This window comes from Leptonychotes weddellii, chromosome 5, assembly GCF_054177405.1.
Source record: "Leptonychotes weddellii isolate Sample4059 chromosome 5, ASM5417740v2, whole genome shotgun sequence".
NCBI lineage: Eukaryota > Metazoa > Chordata > Mammalia > Carnivora > Phocidae > Leptonychotes > Leptonychotes weddellii.
Window position 1 is genome coordinate 36697265 of NC_138373.1, and position 24647 is coordinate 36721911.

The 24647-nt window shown below is 40.3% G+C and overlaps 1 protein-coding gene across 5 annotated transcripts in view; it reads right to left on the minus strand.

The window, feature by feature from the left end:
- The window catches only part of LARP4B (La ribonucleoprotein 4B), an 86970-nt gene that overhangs the window by 56797 nt on the left and 5526 nt on the right, over positions 1-24647 (minus strand). The window contains exons 1-3 of one of the 5 annotated variants that reach the window (XM_081820499.1): positions 11862-12483; positions 4338-4472; positions 3693-3752 (exon numbers count right to left, since the gene is read on the minus strand). In XM_081820499.1, coding sequence (XP_081676625.1) covers positions 3693-3752; positions 4338-4418 — 141 coding nt within the window. In that variant the 5' untranslated portion in view covers positions 4419-4472; positions 11862-12483. Of the gene's footprint in view, positions 1-3692; positions 3753-4337; positions 4473-10731; positions 10943-11861; positions 12484-24647 lie in introns of those variants that run through there. The other 4 variants (XM_081820498.1, XM_081820501.1, XM_006747850.3 and 1 more) reach the window with 4 other exon arrangements.

Consider the following 24647-nt stretch of genomic DNA (forward strand, 5'->3'; position numbering starts at 1 on the left):
TGAAATGAAAAAACATGACACAGTAATTCGAAGCTGTATGAAGACATAAAGCTCTCTGATAAAGGTGAATACATGGACAATTACAAAAACTATTATTGCTGTTTTGATTTACTGCTCCACTTTTTATTTTCTACAAATTTAAAAGGCATATGCCTAAAAATAATTATAAATCTATGTTATTGGGCATATAGTAATAAAGATGTAAATTTGTGACTCCAGTAACACAAAGGAGGAGGAGAATTTTACAGGAAGTACAGTTTTTGTGTGCTATTAAGGTTAAGTAGGATCAATTTAAATTAGGCAGTTACAACTTTTGGATGTTATATGTAATTCCTATGGTAACCAGATATACGATTAGATAAAGATAAGTTTTTAGAATAAACAACTAACTAAACTATCAATTATGCCATGCTGATAATGAAATTTTTCAATTTAGGTAAAGTATGCCTTGCAAAGAAGTATCAATGAAGTACATTACACGGTTTCCTGCCCTTACGGGTCTTAAAACTCCTGAGGGAAAACTAAGACATTTGAAACATTTTTAATAAATAATATAGAACATAATTTCTTAAATAAATTTTAATCAAATATCTAAGAAGTAATACAGGTGATTAGAAAAGGATGAATCAATGAAGAGAAAAGTTATAGCCAAGAATGCCCTTGCAGGACATAAAATCTGTCCAAGATAAGCAAAAAATTATAGAGGAAAAAAAAGGATTATAGTTGATTTTATTCCAAGTAATAACTCAATTACTTTTCAATTATATACCCCTAATCCATATGTACAATAGTTTTAATGGTCTTTTCCATATAATAAATTTATATAATAATAAGTAATAAAACATCTATTTGTTTACTTCAAACTTCAAACATCTCAGGCTCCAACCCCTCCACTAAGGTCCAACTGGCCCCACCTGCCCACTTCACTGCTTGCCTGAATTTCTACCAGGTGGATTTCCCCTCCACAAACCTTTACCTCTCCAATTTTTTCCATCTCATAATAAATGAAACCACTATCCATCAAGTTGTTCAACTATCCCTGATTTATCTTTCCCTCACCCCAACCTCTATATTCAATCCACAACTTGGTGTGGTTAAACCCACCTCCAAAATAATTTGAAATCCATTCATTCCTACTCTGATTCACCATCATCACTTCTAACCTTCATTCCTTAATAGTATTCTATTTGCTTTCTTTGCTCACTACAATCTATTATGTATAAAAACATACTGAGGCCAAAATAATCTTCCTAAAATATAAGTCATGCTATTCCCCACCTAAAATCCTCCAGCTTTATCCCAAATGAATTTCATTCATTTGAAAGGTTTTTCTTTGGGGTATTATTTTCTACTTGTTTCTTTTTTTAAATGAAATAACAGATACCAAAGAGGAGGTATCTCATCTTGAGTTTGGACTCGGAAGCCAGGTTGCCTGGGTCCAAATCATGGTTCTGCCACTCTGTAGTTAAGTAACCTTGGGGAAATTACTTAAGCCTCTCTGGGTCTTAGCCTCTTCTAGCTAAAGATCAATTTTTTGATGCTCACTGATTGGCTAGGGTTGTAAAGAGTTACTAGTCAGTAGGGTTTTTTTTGGGGGGGGTAGGGGCGGAGGGAGCTGTATAATAAATTTGATTAATATTACCACTGGATAAATGCAAGGCTGCTCCTGAATTATTCAGACATTTATTTGGGCATCACTATGGTAATTCTACTCACACCATATCCAGCTCAGGGGGAAAGACTGAACCTTTGAGAGACTGCTTCCTGAATCAGCCTGCTAGACAGGCTCACTCAGCCATCGAAACACGTGCAGCCACTAAACCAACGACCACACCCTTACGCTCAGGCGCACCATGAATGATGCCAGCTAGAAAGATATTCAGAGCAATGCCATTTATAGTAGCAGGAAAGAAATAACAATATAAATGCCCCCAAACCAAGTGACTAAAGAACGACAGCACTGCAACATAAAGAAAATACCACAATGGCAAGGACAAGGAGATACATAGATGAAATCATGCTGCATGGGACAAGATGAGGTGAAATATATGTATGTTGATTACAACTACATAAAAATGTGTGTATTCTTTCATTTTCTGTAAAGATGCTCAAGTTTGTTGTAAATAAAGCTTTGTTAAAGGACACACACACACTATAAGCCCAGATGTCTCTCAGGGCAACTTCCAGCTCTAGTATGTAATGATCTTATGAAAACCTAAGTGTGCAACACCCTGTTAACACTGGCAAATAGCAGAGCCACATTTTACAAAACCTCACATCAGAGATGGGATGTGCCTGAGGGACACCAGGGGTGCTAAAGATCAAGGCCGAACCAAAAACTTGCCACACAGGGTCTATTATAGGACGTTAACTCTTAAAAGTGACAAAGCATGTCTAGGCAGTACTAGTTGCAAATTATTTCTGTATAGAAGTCCTGAATTCTGGCTCGAGTGTTTCTTTTCTAGATAGGTCTTACCTCAATACTTAGAAATAAAGTAATACAGGCCAAAAAAAAAAAAACACAAAAAACAAAGAATCCAAAATCTAGTTTCTATCCCTGCAATAAGTTTTTTTTTTTTTTTGAAGATTTTATTTATTTATTTGACAGAGAGAGATAGTAAGAGCAGGAACACAAGCAGGGAGAGTGGGAGAGGGAGAAGCAGGCTTTCCGCCAAGCAGGGAGCCCGACGTGGGGCTCGATCCCAGGACCTGGGATCATGACCTGAGCCGAAGGCAGACGCTTAACTACTGAGCCACCCAGGCGCCCCTCCCTGCAATAAGTTTTAAAAAGATGTCTGAATATTATGTTGGACTGTAAATCAACCATGGGGAGGAAGAAGATTGGTCCTAAAAAAAATTTTTTTTAATGATTTCTGTATAATTTCCCTCTTAGATTACTGAAGGTCTTATATTTGGATCTTAAATTACTTAAAATATTAGAAAATTCATTTTAAAAATCAATGTAAAATACAATATGCAAAAAACCGTCCATACATAATAACAACAATGAAATAACAATAGTTTGGAGGAAATCTTTCATTTTTAAAAATTCTACCTTATTAAAAGAGGAGCAGCAATCTAATCCCTCCTTCAATTTCTGTATGAAGTACTTGTAATTTAGGGGAAATTTACCATAAATTTTGTTAAGATTACTTTAGGAGTTTTCCTTTTATTTTTTAAATTGTGCCAGGTTTGTAAGATCACTTAGAAGACTGCCAAGCTAAGTGTGGAGTGGCTCCAAATGCACCTGACATATGCATATGCACATAAGCCAAAGACAGAGTTAAAAATCAATGCATCTCCATTTCCTTTTTCTTTCATTAACCACAGCCAAAATGTGAAACCAATTTTCTTAGTAAAAGCTTACTATGACTTGTGTACTTTAAAGCACAGGCTTTCAAAATGTAGAGCTAATCATATACAGTCAACAGATTACCAGTGGACCATTAAGAACACTGTGATGAGTATTTGACACTGAATGAACACGTGGCACACCCCGTCTGTAGAACCATACATGCAGCATACAGAGGTCAGAGGACACACAGTACTGAACACTTACACCCCACGTGGGGCTCTCCCCCCTCCATCACCCCCCTTAGTTGGAAACATCAACATTTTCTAATTTTGTTACAATAAATATTTGTTGTAAGGTAATGTGAGCCTCAGCTGTGACGGATCTGCAAGTGAATTACCTGACTCAAAGCTGGGATGGAGCTTGTCTGAGAAGTGGTTTGAGATATGGGACCATTCATCTGTAAAATTGAAAACATCAAACACACCATCATTACAATGTAAAGTAGCATTTTCAAACCACAGTAATTTACCAAAAACAAAACCCACTGAGAAAAACACATTTTTACATGACAAACAATATTCAGAACGATGTAGGAGCCTTGAAACCTAAAATATTATAAAATTCTGACCACCATAAGCAAAATTCCTTGTAGTTTCAATGGGGAAAATTAATAAAAATCTGCTTTGCTTGATAGGGTAAAAGCAGTCAAAAAATTTTACAATCCTAGTTAATTCTTTACATACCAGTACAACAAGGTGTAATGTTATTACAGTATTTATAAATCACCGCATTTTTCTTGGTGATCTAAACTCCAAAAGCTTTTAAGTGTCTAGAGATATGTGTTTTTTCTCTCCCCTACTACTGACAGCTTCCTCTTACTAGTAAGCTACCCATAAACTTACTCAGAATGTAACACCTATATTTAGGTTGTAAGATATGCCAGAGTTACTACTTTGATTTACTTAATAAATCCAACACAGCATCTGTGATCAGAGGAAGAGAGTGAGGCACCAGGCCAATTCTGGCCTCGACCCACACTCACCAGATGAGTGCTGTCTTTCCCTTCCTGGACTCGCTGGCCCTGCGGTTCAGCCACGACCTTAGTGTCCTGATCAGAAGTCATGAGCTGTTTACTTTGTGGCTGCACTGGGAGAAGCTGAATGGCAACCGTAGAATGCTGTAAAACAACAAAAGACAATACATCAGTAACCTGAAGTACAAAATACAATGGATTCTTAAAATTAAGTTACTAGGAAGTCTTAAAATTCTCAGGTTTTCCAGGACATGTGTTTATCCCTCTGGAGCTTATTTATTTATTTACTTATTTATTTTTAATTTGGGCTCCACTCCCAGCATGGAGCCCAACACAGGGCTTGAACTCATGAACCTGAGATCAAGAGCCCAGGAGACATCAAGAGCCACCTGCCCAACTGACTGAGCCACCCAGGCGCCCCTGCAGTCTAAGTAGTTTAAAGAAATCTACCCATAGGGGCGCCTGGGTGGCTCAGTCGGTTAAGCGTCTGCCTTCGGCTCAGGTCATGATATCAGGGTACTGGGATCGAGCCCCACGTAGGTGGTCCCTGCTCAGCGGGGAGCCTGCTTCTCCCTCTCCCCACTGCTCGTTCTCTCTCTGTCTTAATAAATAAAATCTTAAAAAAAAAAAGGAATCTGCCCATAATTTACACCTTTGTACTAACCCAAGAATATACTAAGACTAGAAATCATGTGCTAACACATACAGACCCACTCATGCCCAGAAAACAGAAGATTATAAAATTAATAGAACTCCAGTCTGTGATTTGATGAATCTCAAATTTATATATATCGTTTTGACTGGACCCATTAATTTCATTTTGTTCCAAGACAATAGTTTTAAAGAGAAATAAACAGTAATTAGTTAAAAAGGAATCCCTTCAAAATCCTGACCCACACAAACTGAAAACCACCTCAAGACAGCAGGACCAGTGCTGCAAAGCAGGCTTTCCAAAGCATTGGCTCAGCTCAACAGTTAAGAGACTGAACTTCAAACAAGAGATCTCATTTCATTTTCCCAAACAGCGTAAATAATAACTCTTGTTCATGAGAGACAACAATATTCATGATTTCGTATGATCAGCATGAGAACCAGGGTTCCCAGACATCCAGGGCTGACCTCTGGCGTTTCCCTCTTTCTGCAGCAAGCCGAGCTGCCTCACAGCACCACTAGGACTGGCTTTAATCCAGGTACCTCTCAGGCTCTTCTGAAAACACAGCATCCACATGCCAGATACAGAGATTTAAAAGCTAGCTATTTCTGTCTCACAAGGTAACCAGGCAGGTTTTTAGTTTCTACGATGTGCTCCCTACTCTCAGTAACCTGCTTAGGATAAATTCCCAAAACCCTTGTTAATGAAATAATCTGATGATCAAAGGTAATCTCATCCAACAGTCAACTCTATCATCAGCCACAAAAGCACAAAATCACTTCCGTGCTATTTGACAGGTTTGGCAATATAAACTGCTAAAAGAAACCCTTGAAAACAAAATCAGTTTCACAGAGGTCAATGTCTTCCAAAACACAGGATGAGTATCAGGTGTTAAACTGTACAAGTTTGCAATATGTGAAACTATCACAGAAACAGACATTGAGGGGCACCTGAGTGGCTCAGTCGCTGAAATGTCTGCCTTCAGCTCAGGTCATGATCCCGGGTTCCCTGCTTCTCCCTCCCCCTCCACTCCCCCCCCCCACTTGGTTCTCTCTCTCTCTCAAATAAATAAATAAAACAAAGAAAGGAGGGGGGGGGGAGAGAGAGACAGAGAGAAACAAACAAATGGACATCGACTCTCCCCAAACACCAAATCCAGAAAATGAAGTCATGGGATGCTAATTAAACCGACAAGTCACAGAAGGTGTTACAGACACTTTTACCACTATGAACTTCTAGATTTGTAAGATTCTCAAAGAAAAACAATGTTTGGTCAAAAACAAGGTAAGATAGCCAAAAGGGGGGAAAATTCAACTGTAAGAATCCTTTATTACAACTACTACCTATATTTTTTTCAGTGATTCTGTGCCTCCTGATAGAACCAGCAGCAAGACCAGGAAGTGGTCTTGCAAAACAAACAAACAAACAATATCCACGCACCCAGGATGTGGTCTTATTACAAACTTAGAGCAAACAGGAGCACTACGGATCACAGGGGTGCGGAATATCTGGACAAGCAGCCTGGCTTCCTTGACACCACAGGACACAAGATGTACATACTGGCCAAACCACGGCTTTACTTGGTTTGTATGGCTTTATTCGATTCAAACAAACAACAATCAGGGAAGCAGTACCGATGGGATTATTGATGGTATCAAAGAATTACTGTATTTTCTAAGATGTGAGAATGATGCTGTGGTTATATTTAATTATTAAAAAAAGAGGCCTTATAGAATTGCATATTGAAATATTTACAGGGGCAATAAGACGACATCTGGAATTTTCCTCAAAATAGTATATGGGATAGAGACGTATGAGTTTGTATTTGTTCCCCTTGGAAGAGGGGTATGTATGGGGGTTCAGGATTCGATCCAGTCTACTCATGCATGCTTGAAACGTTCCATGACAAAAGGTTAAAAAAGGCAGCATGGCAGTGTCCTAATACAACAGACACAGCAGGCCTGGTCTGTCCCAGGCCTCCTATGCACAAACAAGTAATCCTGACATCACACCACACGACCTCTTCATGACTGACCTAACATGCACTGTTTTTCAAAAGTCCTACACCTGGAAAGAGGGCTTACTGATCTCCACCTCGTTTAAGGAGCACAAAAGGTACAGAGCATTAAAATCAGACTTTATCAAATGTCTGAATCTAAAATAAGGACAGAGTACGATGATGCAACACTGACAACAGTTCAATAAATAACAAAACCACCTTTTCATTACTCATTCGAGAGACCAAAACCACGCTGAGACTTACACCATTTAAACTACTGCTTCCAGGAACAGCCAAAGAGCAGGTCTCTAGGTTTTAAAGAGAAATATGCAAGGGGTGGGGGGAGGGATGAGAGGAATTTATCAGCAAAACAAAGCATTTGCCAGCGTAAGACCTAGGAGTTTGAAAACCTGATAGTGTTCAGAGGCAGCCTTCACAAAGCCTTCCTGAGCTGAACAAAAGGGCTTATTTCCCTGGTTTGATTTCATCTCTCAATGTGAAAAGGCAAAGAGATGAAGTCAAAGGGCCCTCCCTCTTGTCCTGTGGTCTCTATGCTAGCTGGACAAAGCTACACCTAAAAGTTTAATCAATCTTATTAAACACTTGGGAGAGCATGGTTCTCTCAGAGCTGTTCCTACAGAATCCTTTCCCCATATACCAGAAATGTCTGTTTCATAATGAAACATTCATTAAGGTCTTGGGGGTCCCATCTACGACCTCCCATGGCATTCAGCAGTCACTTCTTCAAGCTGTGACAAGTCCTCAGTCTTTGCTCCTCTTTTCTGGGCGCTTCCAAGAGTGCTGGTTACTGCTTCTGTCACACAAACCCGGGCCACCTCGCCATGAAAGCGAGGGCGTCAGTGAGCTCGCCTGTGGTGGCAGCACAGAAGCAACAGAAAAGGAAAGGAAGGGCTCTCGCGGCCACAGAGAAGCAACGCGCAGAGCTTATAAAGAACCAACGGGTAACAAACTCGTTAGGATCCACACACCACACTGGTCATCTCTGGGGGTTCTCAGGACACCAACTCACTTTTCCAAAGATTTCTAAAGGCAAACAGTCATTAGTGTGCCTTTCCTGGATGACTACTGCTGCATAACCAAGTAGCTGGTCAGGGCAAGCTGCTCTCTATACAGGAGCCACAATTAATAAACAGTGAAAGACCAAATTAGAAAATCAAACTATCTGCAACATCTAATGAAATAACAAAGCAATAACCACTGATGTCTGCTAAAGCCTGGTGGAGAGCTGATGGAGAACTTCAGAATGGCTGGATCAGATGGACACTAAAGCGACTTTTCAATCCCCATCAAAAAAGTGGAACTAGGTGTTATATTCTTCTTGATGTGAGGAAAGAGCACTGTTTATCAAGTATTCTTGCCAAAAAAAGAACCTGTAGTTAATCAAAACTCTAGATTGTGGGCTCCCAATTTAAAGGAAATTCTGGGGCAATACATGTTAAATCACAGCAACACAAAGCCATTAGCTAAACCCAGAATGTGGGGCATTCCAGATAGACAGATGACCTCATTTCTGCAGCAAACTTAAGACATGGGAAAATGGGAGAGATTTTTATTGCCACAAAATACAGAAGTTTTAACCAAAATAACCTTATGTGAGAACTGTATCTGGATTGAAATAAATTAACTTCAGAATGACATTTTTGACAGGAAAAATTGACTGTTGCCTAGGTAATAAAGGATATTATAGAATGATTATTAATTCCATTGGGCGCAATCCAGGTGCTGCATCTGTTTAAAGGTCTTATCTGGGAGACATATAAACTAAAAGACAGATGACATTACATACCCAGAATTTGCTTTAAAATATGCTAACAATTTTTTTTTTTTTTGGTAAATTTAAGAGAAGAAACAAAAACACAAGAATGCAGCAAGTGGCTGGCAGCTGAAGCCAGATGATGGGCACATAGAGGGCTGCTCCACCACCCACCCTCTCTACTTCTGTGGTTAAAAACTCCCACAATAAAAAGTAAAAAGAAAAATCTGACTAGGACTGGTGCAGTTACAGAGAAGAATGGCCAAGGTTATATGAAAAGACTATTTAAACACTCCTCACTTTTCAAACTATGTATTTGTATAAGGTCAGATTTCCTTCTCATCCTTCAACCAAAATAACGTATCACTAACAGATCAAATGCAGAAACAGAGAATCCACCTGAAAGTCTATTAGACATTGAAGAGATTTATAAAAATATAAAACAATGCCATTCTCCTCATTAAATTATTTTTTGTTTTGGAAAAGATTGTTACCTTTTCATAACCAATGTTATTTATATTACATGTAATGGCTTTGTTATTATTGCCAAAGAAAAACTTTTTAAATTTGAGTCTTAATTTTTAATACAAATACCCAGATAAGTCCTATAAAGTTCTTAAAGATCCTCAATAATGTTTCAAAGTGCAAAGAGCCCCAAGACCACAATGTTTGAGAACCACCAATAGGAGACAAAACCAGTCCTGATGTACAGATGCCTGGTGTTCATGGAGAGGAGACACCCTATGTTCACAGACGGGAAGACATGGTATTCTGACGACAACACTCCCCACGTCTACAGAGTCAATGCAATCCCTATCAAAATCTCCCCTGCCTTTTCTGCAGAAATTGATGAGCTGATTCTAAAATTCCTATGGAAATGCAAGGGACCCAGAATAGCCAAATAATCTTGCAAAGGACAAAGTTGGAAGACTCACACTTCCTAATTTCAAAACTTACTACGAAACTATAGCAATTAAGATAGTGGGTACTGGCATAAGGAGAGACATACAGATCAACAGACAGAATTGAGAGCCCAGAAATAAACCCTCACATTTATGGTCAGTTAATTTTCAAATTGGTACCAAGACCATTTGATGGGGAAAGAAAACTCTTTTCAACAAATGGTGCTAGAAAAACTGGATATCTACATGCAAAAGAATGAAGGTGGACCTCTGTATCACTCTATTTATAAAAATTAATTCAAAATGGATCAAACACCTAAATATGGGGCACCTGCCTGGTTCAGTGGGTGGAGCGTGTAACTCTTGATCGCAGGGTTGTGAGTTTGAGCCCCACGCTGGGTATAGAGATTACTAAAGAGTAAAATAAACTCAAAAAAAAACCCCAAAAAACAAAAACCCCCACCTAAATATAAGAGCTAGAACTACAAAGCTCAGAAGAAAACATAGGAGTAAATCGTAAGCCTGGATCAGGCAATATCTTCTTGGACAGGACACCAAAACCACAAACAACAGAAAAAAAAACAAAACTGGTCTTTATCAAAATAAAAAACTTTTGGGCTTTAAAGCACACCACCAACAAAGTGAAAAGATAACCCAGAGAATGGAAAAAAATATTTGCAAATTACATACTTCATAAAGGATATGTGTATATATACAGAGAAAGAGAAGAGTGTGTTCTTAAAACTCAATTATAAGAGAAAATAAGTAAAAAACTGGCAAAGAGTCTGAACTGACATTTTCCCAAAAACATACAAATGGCCAATAAGTACATGAAAAGATTCTCAACATCATTAGTCATTAGGGAAATGCAAATCAAAACATGAAATACCACTTCAAACTCATTGGAATGGATATAATCAAACACACAAATAACAAGTGTTGGCAAGGACTAAAGAACTGGGCTCTTAATACAGTGCTGGTGGGAATTAAGATGGCACAGCCACTCTGGTAAACAGTTGCAGATGTTGAACACAAAGTTATCATATGACCCAGCAATCCCACACCTAGGTACATACCCAAGAGGACAGAAAGCACATATCATCACCAAAACTTGTAAGTGAATATTCACAGCAACATAATAGCCAAAAAGTGGAAATAACTCAAACAGTAAACTATTAGAGGTTAAGGTCCTTATTTTCATACATGTGCTTGGCTTACTTCAGTGGATCTGCGAATAACAATGATAGAATCATAGTTTGAGAATTTGGTAATTTCTAAAACAATCAAAGATATTATTCTCCTGAATATGAATTTTTTTTTCCTGCTTACAAGAGTGTGGTGTGTAAACACAGGGGATTTGTCTGTGTATCAGAAATCCAAAAAGGGAAAGTATTAGCATTTGGATCTCTGTTATGCAATGATTACTCTAAGTGCTTTACAGATTACTGAGTCAACTTCAATTCTCTTAGTGAGGTCTCCTGCCCACTTAGCAGAATGGGAAAATGAGTTCCGAGATGACTCAGTCAAGTTCACAGAGGTGCTTAAGTCCAGTGAGCTAATCCATATACACACATATAATTTCTGCTCTTCAACTCTCTGTGCCCACAAAGGAATTCAGCAGTGCAGGCAGCTCACCCTATCAATCCACACCAATGGGCATGCCCGCCATGACACGACCTCAAAGTACCTGCAGTTTCCTTAGCTGGTCTTCATTCCTTCTTCCCTTCTATGGGGATAATTCATATTGTACCAGTGCACAGATTATGATTTTAGCATTTAAAATAAGCACTTTTTAAAAAAACAACATGGTGCATAAATATAAGCCAAATACTTCATCTTTTTATACAACAGTGACCTGATTCAATGCCAAAAGAAAAAACTCGCTGTGTTTAGATATGATTTGTTGCACCTTACTGGGGAATTTTGAAGTGTATAGATCATTTTTTGCTTTATCAGTTGACCTTGAAATGTAAACATTTCATATGAGATGAAATTCTACCATATGGGGGCCAAATAAAAGACCCCTTTTCTCAGTCTAAAAACATTCTTCTGAAGTCAAGAAGTCTCCACTTCTACAGACCACCCTCCATTCTCTATATTCAATACTTCCCTGTCTCTCTGCACATTCTCTTCTCCTTGTCTGGAACATTCCTCCCTCCTTGAAGGCATTCAGCATTCCTCTCTCACTCCTTCTCCATGTACTCACAGCCTTCTCTGTTCTTCAGGGCACTGACCACATCTGTGCTTCTCCTCTACTATCCTCGGTCTCTTTAAGGAATCCATGTATTTCATCTCCTTACCTATTAGGATACAACAGAAATATGTATCCCACCAATGATATGTTACAATTTACCCCCAAGAGAGTCCTTTTGTCAATAACACTCATGTACAGGTGGTTTAGCTGCAGGGTTGTCTAAACAATCTGCTTCTGTATTTGCATCCACAAAATGAGGGAAAAGTCAAGTTTGCTAAGGTATCTTCTAATTCCACTAGTCTGCAGTTGAGAGCAAGGAGTTCAGGGACAGAGCCTGAGCAAAGGAGCTGGACAGTACAAGATGCTACTACACAGACATGCCTTCTAAGAACTCCTACATTAACAACTAGGACTATTTTACAAAAAACAGTAAATGAATATTCAACTAGATAAGTCAACAGTTTTATCCAAATATGGAAAATGGGCAGTTAAGAACTTTAAGAGTCTCATGCTCTACCGACTGAGCTAGCCGGGCAGTTGGTTAAGAACTTTAGAGACTGCCCTAATTAAGTACTATATGGGTTTGAGAATCAATTAGAAATCCCTTTCAGAATCAATTAGAAAAGCCAAAATCTGTTACTTGCAATGTCTAAACATCCTTAGTAGAAAGACAGTTTACCTACCAGACCTCTGAAACTGAAACTCATTGGAAAAAACAGAAATGGGCAAAGAAGCTAAATCAAATCATTAAAGCACAATCACAGCATTTGCGGATTTGGAAGGGCATTTGTTAGTAACTTTCTTTTAGGAACTCAATATAAACACCTCTAAATTAAGTGTAAGAAAATAAAATAACATGATAGGAATTACAGCTCCTCATTCACTCGCTCTATGCTGCAGGTTGCATTATATCGTTTATCTCGCGGCTGAGCGGCTGCCTGTATCGCTCTGTAATATTTAAAATGCATATTCCTGTCTTCAGGGAGATTAGTCTGTGTACCTTCCACAGCACCTTACAAAGATCACATATTCAACGGCATCTGCAAGCTTGAAGAGTGAGGACATTTATAGAGCAACAGCTGTTTCCAGGAGAGCAGTTACTCTGGCTCTTTGTTTTCTCAGATTCAGTATCTCCATGACAGCCCATTTCTTTCCAGAGCTTTCTCCCACTAACTGTGGCACTCAAAGACACAGACGAATGAAAGAATCCAACCTTGGTAGAGTGGTTGTTCAATTACACATTTAAACTGGCACCCGGTAGGGAAATAGTCCTAAACAGATGCTGCCAGTAAGCTTCCAGATTAATTTTTTAAATGTCCTTTTACACCTGTACACCTGTACTTCTACTGAAAGAGACGGCAGTGGGAAAAGGTAACTTATTTTTTACAGTTCCATCTGATTCTGCTCCTAGAGAGGGCATAAAATCAGGCACAAGACACACTTATTTCTAAGACAAACAGGACTGGAGAAGTACCTACATGAGAAGTAAACCCCAAAAGTTACATTTAAAAATTTTCCCACTAATTGCTTTTTAAAATTTATTTAGAAATTCCACACACAATCAGAAAGGTCCCTTCCAGCTTTATGAATAAACTGGTTCGTGGCAGGACGCCTGGGTAGGTCAGCCGGTGAAGCGCCGACACTTGATTTCAGCTCAGATCATGATCTCAGGATTGTGAGATGGAACCCTACACTGGGCTCCCCGCTGGGCATGGAGTCTGCTTAAGATTCTTTCTCTCCCTCTCCCTCTGCCCCTCCCCCTACTACCTCAAAAAAAAAAAAAATTGGTTCATGACATGTTACCTCACCCTGGAGAGGTCAATTATTTGAAAAGATCATTTTAGCTGGAATTCTTATTAAAATACAATACAAAACAGAGAGAGTTTAGGTCATCTCATTAACTCTCTGGTTACAAGCATTTTTGACAAAGTCCAAACTACCAGTCCAATACCTGGTTATAAAGAAGCCTAAATAAAATATTATTTGGAAAAAGGGAAACAATATGAAGATAAAAAATCCTATCTCTTACTTTGCATGTGACTGTGATGGTTATTTTGTAAAAGAGGGCACAAACCTGAGGTGGGCTATCATATCCTTAGAGATAGGGCCTTTCTGCCCTCAAAGTAGCATTTCTTCCTCTGACCATGAGTCATTCCTTTCCAGTAGAAGACCATCTCCTAAAACAGATACACACCTTTTCCCCCAAGGGAAGCAGATGGAAAGGGTAACCACGTTAGGCCTATCTATAGAGGGCGCAAGTTCAGCTAATCCACACACCTGCCTAAACACTACCGGAAGTGCTACACCAAACCTGCGGCCTCCACAGGACAAAATGCAGCCTGTCTACTTCATGTAACCTAAAATGGAAGGAGTAAAATAGAAGAACAATTTTTCACAAAGATGTCCAATTCCATAGATGAAAAGCTAACTGTCCTGAGTCCAGCCTGTTTAGAATGTATTCTGATCTCCATCTGTCTACCCACAATTCCCCATTAAGAACCACTTCCCATGTTGCAAACCGTAAGCCCACTGAACCGCTCTGGCCTTATTCAGGCACCCTCAGTCCCGGGATCAGTCGGCTCGTCAGCTGCACAGGCTCTTTCGGGTTGATGTGCTCCTCTTCTGCCGTCTCTTTACCACACACAACCTCCTGATAGCAGGCCAAGTGTGTCTAGAGTCCAGAGGAGAAAAAAACAGCTTACTGTTGGCATTTCATCTGCATTATCACCTCACGGACAAAGAGCAGAACTGCCTCATTCAATCTGTTGCAGAATTTATTCCCTGGGGAACTGCATATGTGTAGCTCTCCCTTGTTTTTGTTAACTTCATTTTGAACATGGGATCATTCTCCTGAGATGATCCACACTCTTCCTAAGAATCCTCACTTTCTCTCATTTACATTTGAACACAAAAATGCTGCCAGCCAAAAGTAGTATCAGTGTATACCTGCACCAAGGAAAGGTCAGAATCAACACCACAAAAAAGTCTTTGAAGAGACCTAGAAATCCTCTTCAGAAAAAAAAAAAAAAAAAACTCTGGCTAGGACGTTGCTTCAACCCTTTTCAAAAGAAAAGTCTCCATTCACCTCAGCGTTCTCGCCCATCTTTCATTTCTCTGAGGACTGCCGATCACATTTTATCACCCTTTCCAATCTACTGTCACATAACTACAACTTTTCAACTGAAAGTGGATGACAGGGTGGTGGTGAGCAACCTTAGAAGTGAGCATGCTGGCCAAGGTCCGAGCTGGACAGCGGCTCAGAGCGCACTTAACCCTGTGCTGATCTGACTACGCATGCTGATTACGCCCAGGAGGGCGCCAAAGAGTCAGAACTAGATGTGATAAAATTGTCTCAAGTCCGGAACTATACAGAAAGTGGTTTACTTTAAAAAAAAAATTAAATTTAAGAAAAACCAACACAGCGGGGCGCCTGGAGGGCTCAGTCGTTAAGCATCTGCCTTCGGCTCAGGTCATGAATCTCAGGGTCCTGGGATCAAGCCCCACATCGGGCTCCCTGCTCCGCGGGAAGCCTGCTTCTGCCTCCCCCACTCCCCCTGCTTGTGTTCCCTCTCTCGCTGTGTCTCTATCAAATAAATAAATAAAATCTTTAAAAAAATAAATATAATTTTATACGTCAATTATATCTCAATAAAGGCAGATGCTTAACCATCTGAGCTACCCAGGCGCCCAAGGATGTTAAATTTTAAAAAAAGCTTTACTTTGGGAAAAGGTACTTCTGACCTATGTTAATCAATAACCAATTAATCAAAACAAAGCAAGAACATCCTAAATGTGTAGTGTTTCTCCAAATGAAGGACAATGAAATTCAGTGAGTCGTGAAAACATTCCCAAGCATGTGCAGGGCTCTAAGTCAAGAGCTGTTTGAGCCAACAGATGGTAGTGATAAAGATGACAACAGGAGCACCTGGGTGGCTCAGTCAGTCAAGTGTCTGCCTTTGGCTCAGGTCATGATCTCAGGGTCCTGGGATAGAGCCCCGCATCGGGCTCCCTGCTCAGCAGGGAGTCTGCTTCTCCATCTCCCTCTGCTGCTCCCCCTGCTTGTTGCTCTCTCTCACTCTGTCAAATAAAATCTTTTTTTTTTTTTTAAAGATTTTTTATTTATTTACTTGACAGAGAGAGAGCTAGAGCAGGAACACAAGCAAGGGGAGCGGGAGAGGGAGAGCAGGATTTCCGCCGAGCAGGGAGCCCGATGCGGGGCTCGATCCCAGGACCCCGGGATCATGACCTGAGACGAAGGCAGACGCCCAACGACTGAGCCACCCAGGCACCCCTCAAATAAAATCTTAAAAAAAAAAAAGATGACAGCTTACCTTCCCCAAGTCCTCACTACAGACCTACAGACATTCCCAAAATCCTGTTATGTGAATAGGCAAATCATCTTCCTTAAAAATTAAAAGCCATGGGGTGCCTGGGTGGCTCTGGTGGTTAAGTGCCCGACTCTGTATTTTGGCTCAGGTCATGATCTCAGGGTCCTGGGATGGAACCCCACATCAGACTCTGACCTCAGCGGGGAGTCTGAAGATTCTCTCTCCTTCTCCCTCTGCCCCTCCACTGCTCAAGCTGTCTTGCTGTCTTTTTCTCTCTCAAATAAACAAGTCTTTAAAAAAAAAAATTAAAAGCCATTTAACAGCTTTCTAAGTGGTGATGAAATATGCCTTATTTCAAGACCTACATTAATGTACATCCCTCCTTTCTTGAATTTAGTATTCCTAACAAACGTATCTTTCTTAGCACTTTGGTGAAAGAGAGGGAAATACTCTAACAATTATAATCCCACATAGCTCTTGAAAATCAGACCTCCTAAATCAACGCTAGGGACCCAAATACAACCTGAACATAGGACAACTTGAAAAAACTTCATGAAAATAACCACGTTTTTCTCAGTAGTTTCTACATCAAAGGTTTGGAGTGGGCGCCTGAGTGGCTTAGTCAGTTAATCGTCTGCTTTTGGCTCAGGTCATAATCTCAGGGTCCTGGGATGGAGCACCACATCAGGAGTCGGCTTCTCCCTCTCCCTCTGCCTCTGCCCCTCCCCTGGCTCATGCTCTCTCTCCCACTCATGCTCTCACTCACACTCTTGCTCTGTCTCTCTCAAATAAATAAATCTTAAAAAAAAAAATTTGGAGAAAAAACAACATATTAACTGAAGGAGCACTGGTTGCCTATCTGTGGTCTGGATCCCATTTCTTCCTCTTTTCCTGTATCTTCACTTCTTCCTCCCATCACTGTTCAAACATGCCTTGCCTAGGCTGTCTCTGAAGACAGAACACACAAGGGAGATGAGTCAGAGAGGCAGGGACAGGGAAGGACAAAAGCGAGGGGCTGGGGGTCTCCCAGGCAGAATGCAGCCTCTCCGAGGACGCCGTTCTGCCAGGATGGCCAACTACCTGCTTGCTACTAAAGACATACCCCATGGCCTCTGCACACTCTCTTCCTCAGCCTTGGGCAACACTTAAACTCACACATGCCTGCTCCCACCCCCACCCCCTCCCCTGGCTTCTCATCCGCCATGGAGGCTCTTCCTCCGCACTAAGTGCAGTAAAAGCTCTCTTGCCCTATGTGATTGGAAGTAACTGTAAATTAAAGTAGGTAATTCTAAAAGCCCATACATGAACTCTTAACCACTTCAACTTGTATATGCTCCTTCACTTGGGTTTTTTTTCTTAGGCTGAGCCAGTCTATCAAAGCCTTCTTTTCTTCTCACATAAACCATAATGCATCACCTAAAACTTTCACTTTATCTCTTTAAAGTACAACTTATTTTAAAAATGTGAGTGGTACAGTCCTTCTAAAATAATTATTCTCCAATTTTTTATAACTGTTCTTACCCATAGACCTAAGTTAATAGTTTTCTTAGTGATTTGTTTTTACTGAGACACTCCAAAGTTTTCAAGTTAGTTTTCCTATGAATGTTTTTGCACTATTTTTATCAATTTATATTAGTTAAATCATGTAACTGCAGTAAGGAGTACAACTGCCCTGAACGAATTTGGGAACGCATTGAACTGGCTTTTGTAAGCCGACAACCTAACTGGCAGGGAGAGAAAGAGGGTGGCGGGAGCAGACAGCGCCCCACCTCACTGGGCCTAAGCCATGCTCCCCTGCACTCCGTGTTCATTGGCTTCAGTGAACACCACAGGCTGAGTATCAGTGCAACTAAGCAAATATCTGCTGACCATTTTTTGACCTATAGACTCCTCAAAATCAGTTGTTTAAAAAAATCCATTCCCACCACCCTTTTCATTTAAGACAAATAAACAAAAACTGACAATCCCTCCATCTCAAGGAAAGAGAGCATATCATCTATCCAGCTGCCCAAAACCAGAAACCTACACATACATTTTTAACCTCTTCCTCTCAAATAAGCCTTTATCTATCTCTCGATCTCTATTACTGATAAACTGCTCAGATAACCATCATCTCTGAACCAGATCACTACCCCAACTTCTTATTTATCTCCAACCCCACCAATTCTTCACAGATGACCTTTCTTAAACAGGAGACTGTCTTCCACCCTGTAGCTGACATCCCCGAAGGCCTGCACTTGGGACTCCCCATCTTCCCCACTGCCTGGGGTACAAACCCTTGACACCCAGTGACAGAGTGTGTCAAATGCACAGTCTCTCTCCAATGCTGGGGGCGGGGGGAAGAATGTCTACCTTCTTGGCCACTGTATTCCTGACACAGTACCTAAGGGAGTAAAATCTCAGCAAATATGTGTTTTTTAGTCACTGTGTCTTTCACACAATAAACACGTGGGAATAAATTCTTGGTATTTAAAATGATGATTCCAAGTAAAAGCCTCTGTTGCTGCATACTACAAATAATATGTTAACGTGGGAAAAGGCAGTATTTTTAGGGGGTAAAATTACTGTGGGTTCATTTTCATTTCATTTCAGGTACTCTCTAGGTGCTGTATGTATGTGTGCATATGTGTGTTCTTGGAATCTAACCATATAGAAGAGTTAAATACAAAGTGATGTTGACAATAAAAAATTACATTTAATTACCAAAATAACAGCAAATCCTTGAAGTTCCCACATGGCAAACACACTAAAACTATTACTTGTATTGAAGGAAGAGATTATTAAAGATCTTTTTGAAAATCTGCTAAAAGCTGAGTCCTTCCACTGGAAAAAGAGACATGTACCAGAAATGTTACACACAGACTCAGAAGTTCAAGGATCCCCCAATCCACCTTATGAACAACAAGCTGGGCATCTGAGGAGGAGGTCAAAAGCAGGGGCTCGAGGCACACCCAGCACCCGGACTCTCCACTAACCAGGTAGTGATGCTGGGCACACCCATCTTACCTGCTGTGAGCATGTTTAGGGCAGGTACAGCACAGAGCATGATTAAACCAATGCAGTCATTACTAATTACTAGGCAGCCAGAGGCCCGACCCAGGGAGCCACGAAGCACCACAGTGACTCACAAAGTAGCAGCCAGAGCCCAAGACCAGGGCTCAAATGCCAGGTATGACAACTGAACATGCTTTCACATTTCCCAACATGACCATGCTAATCAGATAATACTGAAATACAATGAATACCACCTAACATGAAGTGCTCCTTATAAAAGTGACACTACTCTTAAAAAAAGAATTTAAGTTCCATAGTTATGGGTTCAAAAATACTACTTTAGATCATCTTTCAGTATGATATACAAAGGATGTGTTTCCTAGGCATAATACCATCTCCATTTTAGAAATAACTGGATCACGACTCCTCAGGAGTATAGCTCAACAGATGAACATAATAACACCATAAAAGTTCCAAGCAACCTATCAGCGTCAGCATCAGCTCCAGTAATTCTGAATGACTGCTCAGCAAGGTAAATGACTTCTCTCAGTCTTGGGATGTGGGGAGCCCCTGACCCCAATGACACTCACTATAAAAAGTACTATTAAAACTTTCTGGTTAAAACCAGCATTTCTGAAGCTTAGCTGGGCTGTGTGGCATTAGCCACAGATATATCAGGTTACTTGGACCTAACGCATAGGTAGGACACCTAAACTGTCCAAGAGTTGGCTCCTGTTTGCAATGGACTTAGAAGAAACTATATAGACCCCATTTTCTGCTCTTCATCATGTCATGTAAAGCAAACTGTCTCCAGGCCTCAGTTTTCCAAACAGCAAAACAGGTGTTCTGAAAAACAAAAACAAGCAAGGATTTTGGGTCCTCTGAATTCCAAGCCAAATACATTGCTGAGGGTGAGAACTGTGGCAATCTGCATTCATTTCTCACATTTTGTAGGCAAGCGAAAGGCTGTTAAAATCTGAAGTCATTGCACACAGCAGGAAGCAAGCAAAAACAGTTGTTGAGGATAGTAAACTAAAAGCCAGGAGAGGTGGTACAGTGCTCACCTAAGTAACCCTCTCTCAGGTCTGAGCTCCTCTTCACAAAAAGGTGAGGAGTATGAACACAGGGGCTGACACTTCCACAGCCGAAACATGAAGCCCAGCACAGTAGTGTGGATATCAAGGTTTAAAACCGTCTGTGCAGTTTAGGAAGGAAACCACCGAATTTATAGGAATTTCCTCAAACTATTTCTCAAAGACAATATGTAAACTGCAGTCTTTAATATATGATGCAAATTGGAAGACCTATTAGTGCCTTCCCAAGTTGATTAAAGCCAGTAAGTTAAATTATCTAAAATGACAAATATTCTTACTTTTCTTAAAATAAATGTTATTTCAATGTTTTTAAAAACAGTTTAATAGCAGCTTTAAGATGCTGCTTTAAAAACGTAAAATGCCAACTTAAAATTCTGTAGCGGGTGCCTGGGTGGCTCAGTTGGTTAAGCGACTGCCTTCGGCTCAGGTCATGATCCTGGAGTCCCGGGATCGAGTCCCTCATCGTACTCCCTGCTCAGCGGAGGGTCTGCTTCTCTCTGACCTTCTTCCCTCTCGTGCTGTCTCTCATTCTCTCTCTCAAATAAATAAATAAAATCTTTTTAAAAAAAATTCTGTAGCATACATAAAGTTAACGCTTTCACCAATTTCAGTTTTTCTTTTGAAATCCCAGTGTTAAGCATCTTACGTTGAGTTCTGTAATTAAGAGTGCAATGCAGGACTGAGCTCAGAGAGGACACCAAAGGCACAAGGCCTCTGCCACCTGCTAACTAGCTGTAGTCTGCATTAACTTTACACTACTGTGGGCTTCAGTATGAGTCCTTAAAGCTCCAAAATCCTATTTCCTGGTAGTTATTTCAGAAACAAGTTAACAAATCTCAGTTAATAAAATAAAGTAGATCGGGGCGCCTGGGTGGCTCAGTCGTTAAGCGTCTGCCTTTGGCTGGTCATGATCCCAGGGTCCTGGGATCGAGCCCCGCATCAGGCTCCCTGCTCGGCAGGAAGCCTGCTTCTCCCTCTCCCACTTCCCCTGCTTGTGTTCCCTCTCTCGCTGTGTCTCTCTCTGTCAAATAGATAAAATCTTTAATAAATAAATAAAATAAAATAAAAACTCAGTCTCAGACAATGACTGTCCTACTCCAAACTGTTACTACACTCACACAGAACATTGTAGGAATAGTGTAAAAGAAGGAAAGCTTTCCCTCTCAGTCTTCTAACTCCACAGTGAACAATGGTGCTGATGAAAACAAAATTCTCCCTGCAACTGGATTAGGGCTGATTAAATGTACTATAATTATTATTAAACACTTGGTAAATACATTGTTTACAAGTTTTCGATAAACTTACCTAACCGCACCTACACACCAAAATGTAAATTGGAAGTTAATGATCCACTTTTATTTGCTCTGCTCATAAAATCACCTAGTAATACAATTTGTGGCCATAAACAACCCCCAGAAAACATCTGACCTATGACTTTTTACCTTGAGCTGTAATCTTGCATTTTCATGAAAAACTTACAGTGAGTTAACAGATCAAAAACCTCCACAGTGACAAGCACACTCTCAATGTTAACTTTTTTTTTTTTTTTAAAGATTTTATTTATTTATTTGACAGACAGAGTTAGCGAGAGCAGAAACACAAACGGGGAGAGGGAGAAGCAGATGTGGGGCTCAATCCCAGGACGTGGGATCATGACCTGAGCTGAAGGCAGGCGCTTAACGACTGAGCCACCCAGGTGCCCCTCAGTATTCTGAACTTCAAAGGCAAAGTGCCAAGAATGTCCCTGGGCCTGACTCAAACTACTAAAACTTATGGTCATTTAGGACCTCAAGGCATTCTTGTGCAGGAAGACACTTCACTCTGAAGTGGAGTTTCACCAGGTCACAAAGACTTAAATTCCGCACGCCTGGCTGCTTCTGCAGTTTTGTGTGGTGAATGTATTTTTTCTTTTTTTTTTTTTAAATTACTTGACAGAGAGAGAGAGCACAAGTAGGCAAAGCGGCAGGCAGAGGGAGAAGGAGAAGCAGACTCCCCGCTGAGCAGGGAGCCCAACACGGGGTTCAATCCCAGGACCCCAACACGGGGCTCAATCCCAGGACCCCAGGCTCATGACCTGAGCGGAAGGCAGACGCTTAACCAACTGAGCCACCCAGGTGCCGGCAAATGTATTTTCTTCCCTCAGTCCATTCACCCTTAGGGTTAACTCTCCTGCACAGAGGCCTGAAAGGTAATCATTTCAGCAGAAGAAATGGAAACACATCAACATATACAAAGAAGTGTGAAGAGCTGCATGCACAAACAGCAACTACTGTGAACTACTATAGTCGTTTCACCTTTGGTCTTCACTGATGGTCCCCACCCCCATATTTAAGGTATGAAGAAGGAAATACTGCTGATTCATCAGTTACTCATTTGTACAATGGTCTGTACTCAAGTGACCCGTTGAAGGGAAACCGGAAACAGCATTAGACTGGAGATACGGATATTCATCAAAAAGGAACATGGGACTTCCAATAATCCCAAGGAAAGTTTCTTCCAAAAAGGTTTTCACACTAAACTTCTGCACCAAATGACAACCAACATACTATCAATTATTTGAATGTTTTTACCTCCTAAAAACACAAGAGAAAATGGTTTTGCATTCTAAATGCCTAGATTTCTAAAAGGTAACTTTCCACAGGGACTTCAAGTCTACTTTCAAAGGATCCTGCTATTCTATGACTGCAGAGTTGGGAAAAGCCAGGCAGCAATGGATTACAGTACTGTACATTCTGTGGGGATATATATATAGAGAAAGAGATATACACACACACGGTAAGGCAGAAATTACACAGATGGTAAGATTTAAGAATGAGATAGAGATAACGTAATCAACAAAGAGAAATGTTCAGAAAGTAGTCTTTAAAGAACAGGTTTTAAAGGACATGATATTTTCAGGAAAAAAAATATTTGAAAAGGGGATGTTTAATATGTTCAGAGAGCTAAAAGGCAACTTGTAAATCTGTATCACATTAATCACTATGTTTTTATCCTTATATTTTGAGCTTTGACAATAAAACAAAGCTTTTTGAAATCTGAAAACAGGATGTTCTCATTTTTCAGCGATGTTTCTAAAAAAGGAATCTGTCAATTAGTCTACCTTAATAAAAACTGGAACAAACATTACAACTGATAAATACTAGCAAATTTAAGGCATATTTTTAAACTATTGTTTTAAACATTCTGTATAATACAAATGAAAGAGTTTCTAAGCAAACTATTCTTCATTTAGGCCAGGGCTTGGCCTTTTCCCCTGTGATGAACACAAGCATAAACATCAGGGCCCTCCATCTCAGGTCGAGTAACACCTGTCCATGTGTGCCCTTTCCTTCCTCTCCATGCCACTCTCCATAAAGCAGAATAATCACTTAAAAAGGTCATCTAATTCTCCTGCTGAAAACTCTCCAAGCGCTTTCAACTGTTCTTAGGATACAGAGCAAAATTCTCACCTATACTGAGATGTTTCACACCCTGTATGATCCAGCTGCTACCTTGACTGGCCCTTCTTTACTGAGCCTCATTCAGATTATTCCTCCAAATCCCTGTGCTCAGAATCGTTGACACTCATCCTGTTTGCCTACCAGCCTGACTCTACCCCACCACACTCTTCCTTAGGGAGCCTCCTGGCCCCTTAAGGCCTACAAGGCCAGCACAATGTATGGCTCTCATATGTGGTTATTTGGTCATCCTCCTGCCTCTGTGGACCATGGGCTCGAAAAAGGAGGGCAATCCATCCCTTTTGTTCACCATTATAACCCTAGGATTTATTCATGAATTATTTAGTGAATACTCTCTACCACTGAAAGGTCTGGGTTCCTGTCAATGAACAAAATAGAAACCCTCAACCTCACAGAGTTAATTCAAGCCCCAGAAGACAGACCGTACATAAGATATGGAAATTACATGGTATGTTATAATGTAATAAGAGCCACAAAGAAAAATAAGGCAGGGAAGGGAGATGAGAGGGCCTGCCACAGGATGTGCTATAGTAATACAACTCTAAGAGCGAAACCACTCGAGGGAGTGTGGTGCTGAGAGCCATCAACAAGTTTTGTGGATGGAAGCTTCAAGAATCCAAATGCCTGTCTGCTTTACTTTAAATAAAACAATGCACTTTCCTAATCCCTTCTAGACCACAAGCCTTAGAGAAAAGTTCTGGCATCATTCGTCTTTGCATTGCTAGTGTCTTACTGATCAAAAACACCTGCTCAAGGAAGGCATGAACCCTTGTCTTTCCTTTCAGTGGCTTTCGTCCCTACCAGACCCTGTAGCAAGGACTCTCACAGGGAATGAAAAATGGAAAAATCCACTGAAGTTTAAAAATACATTTTCACTATTGTAATTGATTTGTTTTAGGTTAATATAATGTTTTAATTTTAAAG